The following is a 17,515-nucleotide window of genomic DNA, read 5'->3' as shown; positions in this document are numbered from 1 at the left end:
CGGACAGAATGTGTGGCTGTAATCTATTAAACGAGCTATACAGACTGCAAGACCAAAACGAAATGGTATAGACCAACTTTTCGCATATATACACCAAAGACCATTTTGAACGCCAGAGATGCTTTCCTCAAATAACCCGACTACATCAACATATCATCCAACTTCTCGCCCAGGACGTTCTCAATCTGCTTAACCCACTTGCGGACTTCGCGCTCGACGTTCTCGTCCTCATCCTCCATCAGCTCGCTGATATACGGCAGCATCTCAGGCAGAAGGGCAAGCCACTCCTCGCCCAGCTGCTCGGTGAGCGATTGCTCGGCCTTGAGGGCTGCGAGGCGCGTGTGTGGGTTCTCGCCTCCGGCGGGTTTGCCGTTCGGGCCTGCAGACGGACGGAGGAACTTCATGAGTGCCGTGTTGAGTTCCTTGTGGTTGTCTGTTGAGTCGGCGGCGACGGCGAGCTCGGTGATGGCCGGCACGGCCTCGGCGATCACGGTGGCTGCCGTGGATGAATTCGTGGCGTGTGCGAGTTGGTTGATGAGGGGTGTGGAGATTTGGTTCAGGTGTGAGGGTGATTGCCAGAACTCTGCGATAATTAGCTTGAGGCAGGAATTGATGGGGAGGACAGGCATACCGTCTTGATCGTGCTCAAAGGCATTGCGGAGCAGGCGCATTGTGGCCAGCCACAGAGCCTTGGTACTCTTGTCGGCCGGGCTGGCCTTTCTGAGGACGGAAACCACGCTTTCGATAATATAGCTGGCATAACCAGTGACGATTGACTATCTTTGTGAGCGATGGTGAAACTTTGATGAGAGGTGATAACATACCTGAAGAGTTCCAAAGAAGACTTGCAAGAACTTGTAGAACGTCGTAAGCCGGGCCCAGCTGCCCTGGGTGTCTTTCTTTGGTAGACCGGACGTGGCCCAATCCAGCATCTTCGTGAAGATAGGACGGAAGGCGCTGTCGTTCAGCTTGTAGATCATCTTGATCGTGACGTCGTTGAGGGCATCTTCGATTTCATCCACGTCAGCCGCCTCGAATGTGGCGTTCGCTCCCAGTGCAAGCTGCTCCCGGCGCAGATCGAATGCTTTGAACAGTATGCTCGACAAGACCCCGATATTCTTGCCAGTCGCGGATTTCGGATGCTTCTCCACGGCAAGACTGACCACCTCCAGCGTCTCCTTCGCGGCGACCGGCCCCGCCTGCACGGCGTACTGCCAGTTGCGATCAACCGCTCCCAGCGTCGCAGCCATGTCAACCTTTCGAGCCATCATCTTCAGCGCTTCTTGTCGGCTCTCATCTTCGCAGTCTTCAGCGTTGGCTGACTTGAAAGAGAGAAGAAGGATCTTATCAAGATGAGGGCCAGAGATCATATACGGAATATGAACAAAGAGCGCCGAGAACAACGAGAAGATGGCGTCGTGTAACCGGGAATTCTCCTTGCCCTCCTCCAAGCTCAGTTCAAGCAGAGCCAGGGAGCGGCTGAGCGCCTCTGGAAGTGCTGGAATCATAACTTGGCCAAGGGTCTCAGCCATGGATGCAAGACACAAGACACCCATGATACGAATACGGTCGTCCGTCTGGCCAATGCAGGCCTCGCTAGCCACGACCTGGGCAGCACCGATAACTCTTGATGGGTCCTTCTTGCCGTACTTCTCGGCGATGCGATCGATACAGGCAACCGCGGCGTGCTTGAGCAGATAATCTGTCGAGTTGCGGACAATGTCAACAAGAGTAGGCAAGAAGTCAAGCACCCGGATCTGAGAGGGGCTGTCGCGTTCTGGGTTCTGGCGAAGGCGTCCCTCGAGGAGCCGGAGGACTTTCCGACGGAGCTCATCGTTGGGGCGCTGAAGCAGCACTTCGATGGTGTCGAGGAAGTCGCCCAGTGTCAGCGTGCCGAACAACGCGGCCAGAACGTCACCGTTCGCCTGGCTGACGAGCTTCATGCTCTGCACGGAATCACAAATCGTCAAGACCTGTTCCAGGATTTGAGAGAAAATGGTCCGGAGCTGTCTGATAGCCTCTTCGTCCTCTGAAGCAAATGTCTTGGCCATCTTGATCTTGAGAGACGAATGCTTGAAGAGATAGGCCAAGTCACGAAGCAGGTCAACCGCAACCTTCTGAGGCTCGCGCCCATCATCACTACCAATTCCAAGGAGAACTTGCGAGATGCCTGGCTTCGGCTTGAGCGAGTCGCTGACCAATCCGAGGAATTTGCTATATGTCTGTTCACGGTCAGTAAATAGTCCAGAAATGCGGAATGATGAACACGTACGGTAAGCTCAACAGGAGCACTGGCGTCAGAAACGAGGCCTGTCATCAGGACTAGAACATCTTTGTCCATAGCATATCTATTGGCGAGCATTGCCAAAACAGCAAACAAGAAGTCCTGCGTTCCTAGCTTCGTAATCAGAGCATGGAAGAGGCGCAGACGACGGTGCGAAGGGATGTGCTCAAACGCAGCTGTAAAGCTTAGCAGCAGCTCGGATGTTCCAGACACCACGTCACGCTTCTGATCACGCAAGGACTGAATAAGAGCGGGCACAACTTGGTCGATGGTCTGGTCAATGACAGAAACCGAGTACTCATCATCTTTCCTGAGAACGCTGGAGCCCATGAAGGTGAAAATGGGCATCACGCTGTGAAGAACCAACTCAGGGGCGATGACGGAAAGCCCAGCTACGAGAAGCAAAGCCGCATTCTGCACTTGAGGGCTCTCTGTGGTCCGCACGCAGTCCACGACCAAGTCAGCGCGAATGACCGAGGTGTCGAACTGCGCCTTTGCGCTCTCCTTGGATCGATTGACAATGGCCAGCAGACTACCCAGAGTCAAGCTGAGCAAATAGCTCATTCCAGACTGAATCTGGGACTTGAAGTGATGGAGAGCAGCCAGAGCTTGGAAGAGACCGTCGGCGAGCTCGGGGTGAGTCTCGGGTGATGAGCTGTCAACAAGTTCCAAAATGAAAGTCATCTTCTCCATGACCTTGCCAAACTCCGCCTCATCCTTCACAGTCATCGCAATCATGTTGTTCTGACTAGTGCGTCTTCTCTTTGGCGCAGGCCCAAGAGCTTCCATGTCAGTAAGAGAGACAGGTATTCTTTCCAAAAATTGGGCGAGTACAGAGCCTGGGAGCTGAACGCTGCGGAGAAGATCTCTGCAATTATTCACAAGAGGCAAGTTGGAAAGGCCAAGCGAGATATCAAACAGCTGCTCCGCAGCCACGGCCTGACGATCCTCCGCCACTCGAGCCCAGATGTCCTTTATGCGGCCAAAGACGGCTGCAATGAAAGAAGGCCGCAGAGACTCCGAGTGAGGGCTCACATTTGACAAAAGAATCATAATGGCGTCCTTCTCCTTCGGTGTGACAATCGTTACCATCTGACGCTCCACGTCAGAAACAGGAAGCCGCTCTTTCTCGCAGATATCCTGGACTTCGCGCTCACTCAATCCACGCCAAGTCTTCAGTAAAGGCTCAAGCTCCTTCGTACGAGTGGTTCCACCAGCCTTGTCGATGCGGTTGAGGATGTTGAGCAAGCCAAGTTTAGGCGTGAACAACGGAAGCTGGATGGCATGGGAGCACAGGAAGGTGAAAAATGCCAGTCGGAGAGGCTTCTTGAGCTCAGACGCATTCGCATCGACCGAGACTCCCCGAAGAGTGTTCTCCAACACCTTGCCAATGTGAGCTGCATCGAAGATGCATTCCTCCAAACTAGGAAGCACTGCACGTTCAAAAACCTTCTGCGCGTCACGAGTGGGGAGCCATTGAATGTCCTCCGGTCGTACTTCTTGACCATAGAGGTTGTCGCGAGCCCAAACATCCTCTCCCTTCTTATTCTTCTTGTAGAGACTACCGACAGCAGCAAGAGCTGTAGCGGCCTCACGGCGAACACGCTCCGACAGATCTGTGAGAGCAACTAGCAAGAATGGCAACAGCGCCTGGAAGTCTAGATTCGGGTTCTCGGTGGACGTGAGGAAAGAGGTGATCATATTTAAAGCCGTGACCCGTGTGCCCATGGGATACGGACCAGAGAAGACTCTGATGAAGAATGAAAGATATTGAGGGGTCTTTGTAGCCTCGCTCTTCCCAAGCGCCGCCAGATCAGAGAAGGTCCGACATTTCTCGTTCGAGCCAACTGTCAGTGCAAAGGCTTGGACAAGTCTCTCGAACAAGGGGATGGATTGTGCGCTGAGGAAAGAGCCCTTGAATGACTTCTCCCCACTCAAAGATTCCACGGCCGACGAGAAGCTGTCTTGCTCTTCTTCCTTCTCAGCGTCCTCCATCTCGACATCTTGCACAGCACGAGGCGCGGGCGCGGTATCAATCACTGTCTGCAGATTGTGTTCCAGCGTAGCAATGTCGAAAGATGACTCCGCAATCGTCTTCTGGAAAATAGGCCGCAGGGACTCGGACTGGCTGAACACTTGAACTAGATCTGCAAGGCGTGCCTGAGCATCCAAAGACATGACACCATCCTTGTGGACACTGCTCGTGGCTTCCAGGACCAAGGCCATGGCCTTGCTCATTTCCGGCTCACCCAAGAGCTGGTTCTGGAAAATATGGGACAAGAGATCGAGGCGTGCTGTGTCCTTTTGTTTCGGAAGATCGTCAAGGCAGCCGGCAATAACCCCAAGAAGAAGGTGAGAGGTCTTGTACTGTGCCGCTATCTCGGTCAACCGCTTGATAATATCGTCCAATCGCAAGATTGCCTTCAGAGCACGTCTCGGTAATTTTGTTTCGGGCTTTTGCTGTGCCAGAACGGCCAGGCACACCAGGCCCGATTCGACTGTCTCTTCCGTCCACGATCCGGCAACGGCCTCCATCAAACCGTCAAGAACCTTGTCCTGAAGAGACGCCTTTTGTGCAAGCACCACGGAAACCATGTAGCAGCCAATGACCAGTTCCGAGACGTTCTTCAAGGCGAAACCATCGTTGAGAATTGGGAGAACACGTATGACGATATCTTCGTGCTTCTGTTTCTCGACTTCTCGGCGTCCGGAGCGCGATGCATCCAGCATGCCCGCAACGGCCTCGGTGTAGACGCCGGCCCAGAATGCCAGAAGCGCATGATGATGCGCCTGCTGCCGGCTCACCTGGAGGACATAGCTATTCAATGCCGCCAAGAAGGCCTTATTCGTGGTAGCGCTGTGCACGAGTGGATGGCGAGGTGGATTGATGGAGCCTTTTTTGTAGGGAATCAGGACTTTGAAGGTCGGCGTCAAGTCTTCGGGAAGGATGGTTAGGAGATTCAAGAATAACGGGGTGGTATAGTACGGTAGGAATGTGAGAATCGTAAATGACGTGTTATATTCGTGAATTCTGCGTGCTTTGTTAGCCCAACACGTTCGAGAAACCGAGTACTGGAACTTTTGGGATTGCCGCTTTCGCACCTGAAACGCCTGACAAGCCACTCGACGGCCTTAACAGCAGGATTCAACAGTAACCGACCTCCAACCAGAGCAAGAAAAGACTCCAAGGCCACGTCGAGTTCCTTATTCTGAGCCGCAGTCAGCTGTGTGCGATCTTCGGCCTTGCTCTGCTCGCTGAAAATTGTGCGCTCGAATGCTGTGAATCGTGAATCCAGCTGGCATAACTCCTGGAAACCCTCGTAGCATATTTGGTAGACCGTGTCGAAATCCTGAGTGCTAGCAACCTTCCTGTCAAAAATCAGAGACTGCGAATGCGCTATTCTCTGAGCCTTGAGATCGAGCTGGTTTGTCGACTTTGCCGCAATCTGCGACAGCTGCGCGGCGAGGGACGAAGCCATTGTGGATAGAATTCTGTGCTTTGTCGAGAAATCAGATTAGACACCCATCGCTCAGTGAGCTCCTCCTTCGCTTTTCCAAGTGAAAACCTTGTTGTTTCCTTGGGCAGTTTCTTTCTGTCAAGATCGACTAATGGTCGGAGCAACTTTTTTTTTTGGGAGTCTTTTTTCTCCAACCAAAAAAAGGCTGCGGGAAGCGGGAGCGGAGTTTTTCCAGCCAACACCAACTGCGCAACACTTGGAGTCTCCCGATGATGTCTTACGTCCAGGAGCATGGATTCCTCGGGCTCCCAGGTAAGACTATTTTTGAAATTAAAACTGTATCTCGCGCCTATACTAATGATCGCTGAAGGAGAAAAAGTCCATCCCGCGGTTTGCCAGTTTCAAGCCTCCACCAGCTCCTCCGCCCGAAGCTGATCGGCCCTCCGATCGCCGAAGTCACGAGGCCGTCCATCGCGACGAAAAGTCCAAGCACCACTCGAGACATAGAAGCCATCGGGATCGTTCGCGGTCTCGAGAGCGTCGAAGAGAACGGAAGGGGCATCGTCCGACCCGAAGAGATGCGGAACAACGAGTTGTGGAGCCTACTCGCGAATCTGCGCGCGCACCGGAACCCGTCGTGAGAGAGGGAGAAGACGAGGCGTCTGATCTGTATGTTATCGATCGCAAAGGCGACAAATACAACCTGATTTACGGGACATTACATCGCTACAATGTTCCCCTTTATCACCGAGTCGGCCGAGGAAACGTGCTTGGTCTTCCCACGAGCTACCGAATCGACCGTGACACGGCGGAAGGAGATGCGCTGATCTTGAAGACGGGCATTTCGCGTACAGACGCGAAGAGGATTAAGTCAAAGAGTGCCTTTGCTGGACTGGCTAAGCAACGCACGAGGCTTCTCCGGCTGCGAAAAGACCCTTTGTCGGATGCCGCAGCCGAGGCCTCGAAAGATTTCCTTCCGCTCGATGCTTCAGCCAACCGGAGGCGCAAAGGAACGCCAGAAGATATCGCTACGGAAGATGAGCGATATGCCTACAGGTCGATTCATGGTAAAGCGAAACCCGAAGATGACATTCCGAGCGACTTGGAGGCCGTGTCGGACACGGACTCCAGTGACGGCGGCCTTCGAGTGGATCCCGATGAGGAAATCAAGTCTCGCAACGCAGAACTCTTGAGGGACGTTGAACGAAAACCGACAGATATTGATGCATGGCTCCGCCTCATAGAACATCAGGAATTGCTCCTTAGAGGCTCAGAAAGGGAATCTCGCGCCTTGACCGCCGCGGAACGAAAGAGCTTGGCCGACATCAAACTGTCGTTGTACGAGAAAGCGCTGAAAAAGGTCGGGGACAGGCCGTTCAAAGAAGTCCTTCTGCTGGGTTTATTAGAAGAAGGTGCAAAGCTGTGGGACACGAAGAAGCTCTCGTTTCAATGGCAGGCAGTGCTGAAAGCGAATTCACAGTTCATTAGCCTTTGGATCAAATACCTTGATTTTCGTCAGACGGAATTTCTCGATTTCACCTATGAAAGGTGCTTCAACACCTACCTTGAATGCTTGAAACTGAATAGGCTTGGCCCTGGAGGGCCGGGAAAAGGTCATGTGCGGATCTACTTGTTTTTGCGATTGACTTGTTTTATCAGGGAAGCTGGTTTCACCGAGCATGCGGCGGGTCTTTGGCAGGCCATTCTTGAAACAGTGTTCTTTCGTCCAGAGGATTTAAGTATCGGAAAGGACCAAGAAACACTCTCAGCATTCCTTGGCTTTTGGGAATCAGAAGTTGCTCGAATCGGAGAGTTGGGCGCAAAGGGTTGGAGATCGGGAGAAAATGCTTTCATGGAACCCAAGGCCTTCGCACCTCAGTTCAAGGTCAACCTGCGATCAATTTTTGCATCCTGGACCATCTGCGAAAGAGAACGGATATCAAATGCTCAATTGCCCGCGCGAAGTCTGGATGAGAACGACGGAGATGATCCCTACCGTATAGTAATCGCATCTGATCTCCAAGAGATTTTACCTCTTGTTTGGGACGCGGACTCGGCCGACGTGTTGATCGATAGCTTCATGTATTACTGCCAATTGCCTCCACTCAAGTCACCCGAGAACCTGGAATCGACCAGTCGTTGGGCTGGAGACAATTTCCTGCGAAATGAGTTGATGAGCAACCCGGAGCTCACAATGGATGGTTTCCTTCAGAATCAGACCGACGGTACAGAGCCATCTGCTATCTCCCCATTGTCTTTTCCTCATACAAATTTCATCCAGACCACGGATACGTTGTTTGCAGACCAAGTCGCCTGGTTTTCGTCCCTACGGTCGTGGACGAAGAGTACGATGCACTCACGATCCGATATCAACCGCGAATGGGCTCGGAGGACCCTCAGGTTGTTAGTAGAAGCAAATCCGCGGAACGATGACTTGGCTGAGTATGCACTTGCCGTGGAATTGGCGTGCAATAGCAAAGAAGCCAGGAAGTACGCCAAGTCACTTCTAAAGAAGAGAAGCTCGAATCTGCGCCTTTACAACTCTTACGCTCTGATAGAATGTCGCTCTGGCAATCTCACGGCTGCCGAACATGTCTGGGCAACCACGCTCTCCATGAGCAAGACATTTTCCGATCATGACAGGGTCGACTCTGCCCTGTTGTGGCAGAGCTGGACCTGGGAATCGCTTAATGCTCGAAATATAGCCCAAGCCTCCCACCTACTGCTTTCAATACCGCAGAACAGTGTTGACCTCAAGGCTGCCCCGGGCGCTTTTAGCGAAACCATATTTGGCGCGACAAGTCTGCTGAAAGCACAGAATGTGAGTTCTACCCCACTGTTTTATTGGACCACACGCTGACGCCTTTCAGTCTCTTTCAGAAGCCCAAGAAAGCGCCCTGATCACCAGAAAAGCCAGGATATTTGTTGCTTGCACGGATTGTCTGGCTCTTCTTGCATACCTGTCCCAATCCTTCGATATGACCAAAGCCTTGGAGGCATATAACCGTGCAATGGCCAGTCTCAGCACGCTACCGGAGCGATTCCACAGTTTCCGGACCTTCACAACCGAGCTGCTACACCAAGCCCGGGCGAAACTGATTTACTATCATGTCCGCACCAGCAGCCTATACAAACCATCTCAGATTCGCTCCCTCCTAACCGAAAGCATCTCACTCTTCCCCCACAACACCATATTTCTATCCCTCTTCGCCTGGAACGAATCCCGGTTCCGCATCGAAGAACGCGTCCGCGAAGTCGTCCGCGACGTCACCTCAGAGACCAAACAGCGCACCAGCCACGACCGCACAACCACCCAACAAATCCCCATAACCTCGCACCTCTTCTCAATCTACACCGAACTCGTCCGCCCCGTCTACGCAGGCTCGACCCTACACTCCGTCCGCGCAGCCTTCGAAAAAGCCATCGGCGACCCCGCTCACCTCCAACACGCAGGCATAGGCGCACTCACGAACGGCGCCAGCAGCACCTCATCAACCGCCCGCTCGAGCCTCACCCTCTGGAAACTGTACATCCTCTTCGAACTCTCCCGGCGCGAGATCAACCGCGCCAAAGAAGTCTTCTACCGCGCTATTCGCGCCTGTCCCTGGTCCAAGGAACTCGTTATGCTAGCGTTTACGCACCTGCGCGCGGACGTCGTCCGGGACCGATACAAAGATTCCCCGAGGAAAGGGGAGGGGATGGGCTTCGACGAGCTTCGCCGCGTGTATAACGTTCTTGTGGAGAAGGAGTCGCGGATCCATGTCGATATCGAGGAGGAGTTGGATCGACTTGCGGCGAGGAGGCTCGAGGATGCTGCTATGTCTTTGGGGCCGATCCAGATGCCCGACGATGCGGAGAGTGAGGATGAGCGTATGCAATCATAGATGAGCAACGGCGCTTCCTGATCCTTTCTCAGTATGCATATTCGTAAGGTAGCAGTGGTGTATGAGAAGCAATCAATTGACGATGGATATACGGTTAGATTCTGTACTATGATACATGCAGGCCCCAATGCCTTGTATAACCCGACCAAAACCAATAAAGAGATTCATAACTCATAACACATTAAACTCATTCATGATACTCTGTTTTGATATCCCCCACCCCTGCAGCTGATGGTTCTCTATTCAGCGGCAGCAAGTCAGCAACCTAACGCCTAGAGACTAGAAATGTTCCTTCCAGAACTTGAACCTGACGTCCCTGGTGGACGCCGTCTTGGCCGCCTCACGGATCTGCCGGGCTGCCGCATTCGGGCCGCAAAAGTACACTCCGATCTCTGTCGTCATGGCCGCATGAAAGCCGGGCAAGTACGACTGGTCATGCAGCCCGTCACGCATCGCCGTGAAGAGCCGGTTAAAGTCGGGCCGGCCAAAGTTGGTGCGACTGCGGAGCTCGGTGAGCGGGTCGAGCTCCTGGCCGACGGAGTTGAGGTAGATGTTGGCGGCAGTGTCCTCGTCGAGCCGCTGCGTGAGGTAGGTGTGGATGCGCAGGAACTCGGCGCTGCCCTGGCTGGCGGCGGCGCTGGCGGATTGGGACTCGAGCGAGGACAGGAGGGCCTGAAACCATTCGAAGGAGGAGGTGTCCTTGCAGACCCAGATGAACTCGACCCGGCGGAGACGGCGAGGCGGGTTCGGGCCTGAGCGGAGGTGCCAGATGTTCTTGAGGATGGAGGCCCAGGGGGTCACGCCGATGCCGGTGCCGATGAGGACGGCAATTTCGTTCTCGAAGACATCCTCGGCGGGGGCGCCGTAGGGTCCGTCGATGTGGAGCTTGGGCATTTTCTGGCCGTTCTGGAGGGCGACTTCGTACATTCCCAGCGGGTCTAAGCCTTCCATATCTCTGGCCTGTGCGGGGCCACATCCGAGAGCGTCACCGAGCGCTCGCGTGAAGTCGCCTACTTGGCGGACGTGGATACTGATATACGGATCGAAGGGACAGGAGGTGATGGTGAAGGGGTGCCACTGAGTGTTAGAAACCTCGGGAACTTGGATGAAGAGCCACTGTCCGGCTTTGTATTTCATGCTGTCCTTGCGGAACTGGATTTCCATCGCATCTGACGAGTTGTGAGATAACGGCAAGCACAGTAACAGGGCGAGGTGTCGCTTACCATATGGATGACGGATCACCTTTGTGATGACGGTGGCGCGTCTGGACCGAATCTCGCGATAGAGCCTCTCTATGAGGTAGAGACTGCCCCCTACCAGTTCCCACCTCCAACCTTCGTAGCCAAGGCAATGGTTCCAAAATCTCTTCCCCGCAAATGGGGAAATTGGTTCTGCAGTGTCTCGCACGAAGCAACCAGTTGCATGCGTGTAGAGGGCCAGCAGGAAAGGAACGAACAGGTGGTGCGTGTACCAGAAAGTCTCGAAGGACTGCTGTCGAATGCGATGGTGTGAAGTGGTATACATAAGCATCATGCATAGAAGCATGACATGGCCGGTGATTCCGCCTGCTTGGGTATAATGAAGCTGGATAGCAGATACGGGGAGGATTTTGTCCTTCTCGATGTTGTAGAAACTTCGGTGGATTAGCAATCTGCAGACAGCATTCAACCGCGTCCGACTTACTTGACATAATGGGAAGCAACGTGTATGATAGTGAAGATGAGCAGCGCATACGCTACCTGACGATGAAACCACATAGATTCGTCAAGGGGCAGCCATCGAATTCGGGGTCTGGCGAGAGTAATGAGGTTCCGGCACATAGGCAGCAGGATAAGTGTCCCATCAACAGTCAAGACCAGACCTGCAGCCCTGGACAACCACACAGACCACTTCAATGCATTGAGGGCGTCCAATTTGAGGTTTGATGCTTGTAGGTACCTGAACGCATGTCAGTCAGTGTCATCCGGTCCCTCGAGCTATATCCGGACGTACCATCCTGCGGCGAAGATGCCAATATGTACACCCCAGAACAGAAAGTAAAACACAATCTTAGATCCCGTAAATTGTGAAGACAGTGGATGCCGCATGTTGATGGGGCTGAGTCTGAAGGATGTAATATCCCGATAGAGAATTGGGGATCATCGACCGGCGATGATCGATTACCCCTGGAGGGATCTCGATTGGGTTAATAGCAATGTTGTAACAGTCCTAAGAGCCTCCATATAGGACCTTTCACGGTTATTATGGCCAAGAGAAGATCGCAATGCGGCGCGTAAGTGTTGCGATGCCGCACAGGTTAACGGCCAACGCTACAGGGCGAGTGACAGTCAAGGAAAGAAGCCGAGGCGAAGAGAATCATGATCAAGAAAGTCTAACGGCATCAATGAAAGGAAAAAATGGTTACATCTAGGATGGTCGGATAGACAGATCGAACTAGTTGGACGGGATAGAATGACGTTGAGAAGGATTTTTCTTTTTTGCAGGAAGTTCGCTTAGATTGCTTGCTTGGTTTCCCAGCGTTGTGGTTTGGCTGTAGGGAGGAAGAAAGAGGGGGAAGGGGTCAAAGAAGCCACCAGCACAATAATAATAATCTGCACTGGTAAATGATCTTTCTAAATATGCTATATTTAATCATTTACTGGACAGTGCTGTATTTTGAGTTCTTAGCACAAGTCAATGGTTATCCAGGTAAACCCATATACATGGCGTTTATTTACTTCTTTAAATGATGCCGCTCTTCCAATCCTTCTGTGGCTGGTCAGTATCATCACAAATCCCATCCATCTACTCGCATAGGTACTCATTTACACACTGAGTCTTGCCGATCCATTGCCAATTACCCATCATATGATGAATGAGTAAAGTAACTGACTGGACAGAGAAAGTCTCCCCCTTTGTCACTGTTCGGATATGATCACTTCCAGGTCAATAGCACGCCGAGATCGTCAGAGTGTGATAGATGTCATGCCTATCAGGAGTCCTCGTTCGGACTTGCCGGTTATTACGGGGAATCGCCAAGGGCTGTCTTTTCTCCTCGTCTTCTCGCTGGCTTTTCCCTCCTTCTCCCAAGTTCCACTGGCGTTCTCAGATCCTGGGCTCCATCAGCGAACCATGTGGTACCGGGATCAATCATGAACCATCCTAGCTAGTAGATACTCTATGGTCAAAGCCTGGCGTTGGTTTATTTTTAACTCTTGAGGGACCGGATAAAGGCACCTGGATAGTCTCTATGTAGGCACTCTGGAGTGACTCTATCTGACAATCCATCAGTGTGGGAACAGCCAACTGACCAATCAGAGTGGTTCTGCAGGCGCTCATCTCCGTCACATTTCTTCTAGCCAATCAGAAGACGAACTCCTGCATCTCAATCAGAACGCCTCCCCCAGATAAGTTTGTCGATACTCTTGGTGCCTCTCTGTTTGTGTTTGTATTAAATTGATACCAAATATAGCCATTGGATCCTGTTCATGTCCGGTATCTAGATATGTCTATTCATAGCTAATCACCACCAATCCAAAGTTGACAATATCCCCGATTTTGCGCCTCTGTCGACGGCCTGAAGAATCGTTCCTTAAAAGGAATACAAAACGAGGGGTAGAATTACCATAAGATATGCACGTGGACTCAAAGGTATGGACTTCGTCTCCTAGATATCTGCCTTCTTCCCCCTAAAAACGAAGAACAATGGGCTGAAAGACGGTGAGACGAACTCTGTTCTTTGGGATATTCCGAAGTATAGGCTTGAATGGATCATCCCGAACGTTTCTCGACTGTCTCATATACAATAGGTTCATTGGCATATCAATTTCTTAAATCCTCGTCCTCGCACTTAGAGTCAGAACTATACTGTACTTACTGTAGAAGTGCCAGTGTCAACTCATCGGAAGAAGAATTGCATGGGAGTAAAGGGACATTTGGTGTCGGTCGAGTCTTTGAGATGCCGTTCTGTATAGTCCATTACTATTTCCCTTTTCCAGTAACTGAAGTCCGATATTCGCAAGATGATAGACTGCTCAACTCTGTCTTTTGAGAATTATTATCACACAGCTGCATCGGCCGCTAAAGCGTGTTCCCGCTAATCTCCTGCAGTCTATCACGCTCCGTGTCCTCTCCCATTCGTCCTCTTCTCGCTCATCCTGCACTTCTCATAGCGCCCAACTGGGGACTGCCAACCTACCAGCTTCAACATCTCCAGGATTTGCCAGCCCGAATTCATTTAGTTTATTCGCTAGTGTCCATGCTCTCGCCCAATCGTTCATGCTTTCTCACTCTCTGCATGAAGAAGCCAAGAGGGGCTTTGACGGCCTCGAGCGGCCTTTCCCCTTCAATTGGTTCTCAGCTTCAAGGCGATTGATCGGACACTGCGCGTGTCACAGTTGCTCTGACAATCCCGGAACGAGGAATCCTCAGCAGTGCTAAGCACTTATTTTTATGATTCTGCACTATTGCGTGGAGATATCCTCGCTAGTGATCATGTGGTCTCCCTCGCTCTGCTGATTTGGCACTGTGAGCTATCTATGTAACTAATCGCTTCCCCTCCCGCTCATCCTGCCATCACGTTATCTTCACCTTCCTTCGCAAGCCTTTGTCGTCTGATTTCGACGCATTGATTGTCTCGGTTGATGTGATATCCGTGATACAAACCTTAAATTTTACAATCCGACTCGACTCATGGGAAGATAAGAGTGATCATACCATTGTTCAACTGCCATGTCACTGTCACCGATCATGCCATATGCGAGACCAACTGGCAGAGCGGACGTCTGATTTCGGTCCACCACAACGCTGAGCGATACTGAGCCCTCGATCTCTGCATGGAAGTCTTTCGCTGGACGAAAGCCTGCTCGTCATATATACAGCGTCAAGCCCTCGATCATCTCGATATCGTCGTATTCTCGTCGCAATGGGAAGACTGATCAAAAACCACTGGGCCCGCTTGATCATCCTCACCGCTGCAGCTTGTATGTGATTCTTTAATCTTCAAACTACAGCAGGACCAGCTGACACATTGACCTCCTAGATCAAGTAGGCAGCGCTGTAGAGTGCTTCATCTGGCCCAAGATATTCTGGGACTTCACCACACGAAATCTTAATAGCGCTGTAAAACCTACCCCGATACTCCAAATCCTCAACCTCATAATGGGTCTGCTCGGCATCGCGTGGGAATGGCCGTTGAACCTCCTCGCTGGGACCCTACCACACCGCAGCATAGAAGTGCGACTCATCATGTACCCTCTGAGCGCTCTCCTCGCTGCCCTTCTCTACCAGGGGACGGATCCTGCCATCTACTATCTGATCGGAATTGCGGTCTACTTCTGGGCGTACACCGAAGGCGAGGTGAGTCTCTTGTTTCGATTTCCCTGCATACATTATCTGACGAATGACAGGTTGTATGTCCGGAGCCGTGGACTTTGCCGAAACGACACTTGCTCAAAGTATAAGAGTCCGAAATCCTCATTACTAAAGGGTTCTACATATCACGAAGAGACTATACGACGTAACGAATCATGAACAGGGCAACGGAAAAGGGGTTGAAACCTGAGGAATTAATGCTCCGTCGCCAGGGGCCTGGAGCGGTTATGGGACTGTAACATATGCGACCACTATAGTGCGCTGGTCTAGATGTCGAAGCTGCAAGAGGCCAGTGGGCTTCTTGCTGATGTATATATAACAATTACTTGGACATATAATAAGAGTTACTGACCAAGAACTGTCTCCCAGCTTAATGCCAAACCTCGGTAATAGTCACATGACCACCAGCAATCGTACCTGGGTGGCAAGACCGTTATAATTGGATCCCAGTACAGGATTTCCCAGGGTAGATATCACAACAGAATAATCTAATGCAGACTTCACAAACTCATTCAAGTCAATAGTATCAGGACTGAAGAGTTCATGAGCTCCTTGCTGGCCGTCTCCTGACACTTTGTGAGGAACACTGACTCCATCACCACTAATTCGCTCCAGCAAGATCTTCCTCAACAGCAGACATGTTGCCACCTGCTCCTGTTTCTGAGGAAATTCCTCAAGAATATCAAGGCGAAGCCGGCATCGTCGACGAAGATGATGTCCCCGTGAACAAAAAGACCACTTTCAACGGCAGACTGAACCAATACTTTCATGCATCTAAGAACGTCGCACCGACAAAGGAGTCGCTGTCAACCGTTGCCTCAGCGCCGAATCTCCTAACAGCAACGATCAAGCGCAAGCCCGAGTCTCACTCAGAACCACCCAGTGATCCATCCAGTAATGCCTCGACACTTCAACCGCCCATCAAACGACCACGAACCCTCCGTTCAAGCCGATCCTCACCCGTCACCACCAGCCTTACACCACGCATCACCCGTTCGCGCTCCGCTTCTTCCACCACCTCGCTACCTCCATCAAGATCCGACTCCCCTCTCACGCCCTCCACAACACCCGACGAGACCTCCCGCTCTCGCTCCCGTCGCCGACAACCCTCCACGCCAGCTACATCCTCCACCTGCCTCCTCCGCGACACCATCCCGCCGAATCTCACCCTACTCCTGGTCGGCGTAAACCCAGGCATCATGACCGGCACCACGGGCTTCGCCTACGCACACCCCTCCAACCTCTTCTGGAAGCTCCTGCACTGGTCCGGCATCACTCCCATCCGCCACCCGCCCTCAGACACCTACCGCCTCCCAGAACTCTACAACATCGGGAACACGAATATCGTCGAGCGTCCGACGCGAGACGCAAGCATGCTCACCAAGGCCGAGATGGACGCGGGTGTCCCCGTGCTTGAGGCGAAGGTTGCGAAGCAGCGGCCTGAGGCGGTCTGTTTCGTGGGCAAGAGTATCTGGGAGGCTGTGTGGCGGGCGCGCAAGGGGAGGGCGATCCGCAAGGAGGAGTTCCGGTATGGCTGGCAGGATGAGGCGGAGAATATGGGGCGATGTGATGGCCCGGATGGATGGGAGGGGGCGCGGGTGTTTGTCGCTACGACGACGAGCGGCCTGGCTGCTGGGATGAGTATCGCGGAGAAACAGGCCGTGTGGAATGAATTGGGGAGCTGGGTTGTCCAGCGCCGTGAGGCTCTTGCGGGCAAGCTGCCTAGCCAATGATTGCATATAGACTTCTCTACTGCCATAAAACATATAGACACGTCACAATAATCTACGACAATCTCAATCTGAACTCATGTATCGATATCAGGACAGCAAGCTCAGCCTGCTATCCGATCCATTGAAATATGGTAATAGCCTAGCTTAAAGTACATATTCCTCAGATCCATTCCTACCACGGGAAGGAGACCCATAAATCATCATCGCTCATAGAATGTAGTGCAAGCCAAACCGCTTAAACCCACGATTCAACCCACAAAGAACAACCACAACCAAGACCCCAATCTACCGGAAAGCAGGTCCATTGCTCGGGTTCGTATCGGCCTGGTGCTCGCTTTGCTAGTCCATGAATCAGCTCCCGTTCGTTCTTGACTTGACTTGAGACGGAAAAAAAGACAGAAGGGAAAAAAAAAAGAACTTACAGTATAAGTCTGGAAAGTCCCCCTCTCCAAAATCTTCACAATGCAATCGTCGATATTGTGAGTCTCAAACTCATTGTCCAGACTGGCGTTGCTGGCGCCGTCAAGCACACCCTGGGATCCGTGTCTGCAAGTTTCGCCATGGGGGTTAGCATACGGAGTTCTCGCCCACCCTGCAGTTACGGAGCATAGTCGGGATCAAATTAGGTATAGACATACCTGTGAGTAACAAAGATTTTGAACCCGTTTACCACATCGGAGAGGGGAATTGAACGGTCGTTCTTCCAGTTCTTGAGGGCGGCCGGGTCGTCGATGAAGACGATGAAGTCGTCCGACTTGCCCTTGTAGAAGACTTTGGAGCTGGGATCGTTGGCACGCATTTTGT

At 52.2% G+C, this 17,515-nt stretch overlaps 6 protein-coding genes across 6 annotated transcripts; 3 read left to right on the top strand and 3 right to left on the bottom strand.

Moving 5' to 3' along the window:
* Positions 1-140: 140 nt before the first annotated feature.
* Positions 141-5,763, bottom strand: utp10 (snoRNA-binding rRNA-processing protein UTP10; the record flags this gene model as incomplete). The annotated part of the gene is made up of 5 exons (XM_043273178.1): positions 141-583; positions 632-776; positions 825-2,222; positions 2,273-5,315; positions 5,387-5,763. 5 exons carry the CDS (start codon positions 5,761-5,763, stop codon positions 141-143), a joined length of 5,406 nt encoding a protein of 1,801 aa, XP_043129113.1.
* A 270-nt stretch (positions 5,764-6,033) lies between these two features.
* Positions 6,034-9,626, top strand: Aspvir_010040 (uncharacterized protein; the record flags this gene model as incomplete). Its single annotated transcript, XM_043273177.1, has 3 exons — positions 6,034-6,054; positions 6,113-8,563; positions 8,613-9,626. 3 exons carry the CDS (start codon positions 6,034-6,036, stop codon positions 9,624-9,626), a joined length of 3,486 nt encoding a protein of 1,161 aa, XP_043129112.1.
* A 279-nt stretch (positions 9,627-9,905) lies between these two features.
* Aspvir_010039 (putative NADPH oxidase (NoxA)) lies at positions 9,906-11,713 on the bottom strand (the record flags this gene model as incomplete). The annotated part of the gene is made up of 4 exons (XM_043273176.1): positions 9,906-10,795; positions 10,850-11,259; positions 11,310-11,564; positions 11,619-11,713. 4 exons carry the CDS (start codon positions 11,711-11,713, stop codon positions 9,906-9,908), a joined length of 1,650 nt encoding a protein of 549 aa, XP_043129111.1.
* A 2,816-nt stretch (positions 11,714-14,529) lies between these two features.
* Aspvir_010038 (uncharacterized protein) lies at positions 14,530-15,067 on the top strand (the record flags this gene model as incomplete). Its single annotated transcript, XM_043273175.1, has 3 exons — positions 14,530-14,587; positions 14,647-14,963; positions 15,014-15,067. The coding sequence occupies 3 exons, from the start codon at positions 14,530-14,532 to the stop codon at positions 15,065-15,067; spliced, it is 429 nt and encodes a 142-aa protein (XP_043129110.1).
* Positions 15,068-15,616: 549 nt separating this feature from the next.
* Positions 15,617-16,711, top strand: Aspvir_010037 (mismatch-specific DNA-glycosylase; the record flags this gene model as incomplete). The annotated part of the gene is made up of 1 exon (XM_043273174.1): positions 15,617-16,711. One exon carries the CDS (start codon positions 15,617-15,619, stop codon positions 16,709-16,711), a length of 1,095 nt encoding a protein of 364 aa, XP_043129109.1.
* A 285-nt stretch (positions 16,712-16,996) lies between these two features.
* On the bottom strand, positions 16,997-17,510 carry Aspvir_010036 (SBDS family protein; the record flags this gene model as incomplete). Its single annotated transcript, XM_043273173.1, has 3 exons — positions 16,997-17,050; positions 17,134-17,257; positions 17,350-17,510. The coding sequence occupies 3 exons, from the start codon at positions 17,508-17,510 to the stop codon at positions 16,997-16,999; spliced, it is 339 nt and encodes a 112-aa protein (XP_043129108.1).
* Positions 17,511-17,515: the final 5 nt, after the last annotated feature.

This window comes from Aspergillus viridinutans, assembly GCF_018404265.1.
Source record: "Aspergillus viridinutans IFM 47045 DNA, scaffold_9, whole genome shotgun sequence".
NCBI lineage: Eukaryota > Fungi > Ascomycota > Eurotiomycetes > Eurotiales > Aspergillaceae > Aspergillus > Aspergillus viridinutans.
This window is presented reverse-complemented; position numbering and strand designations above follow the sequence as displayed.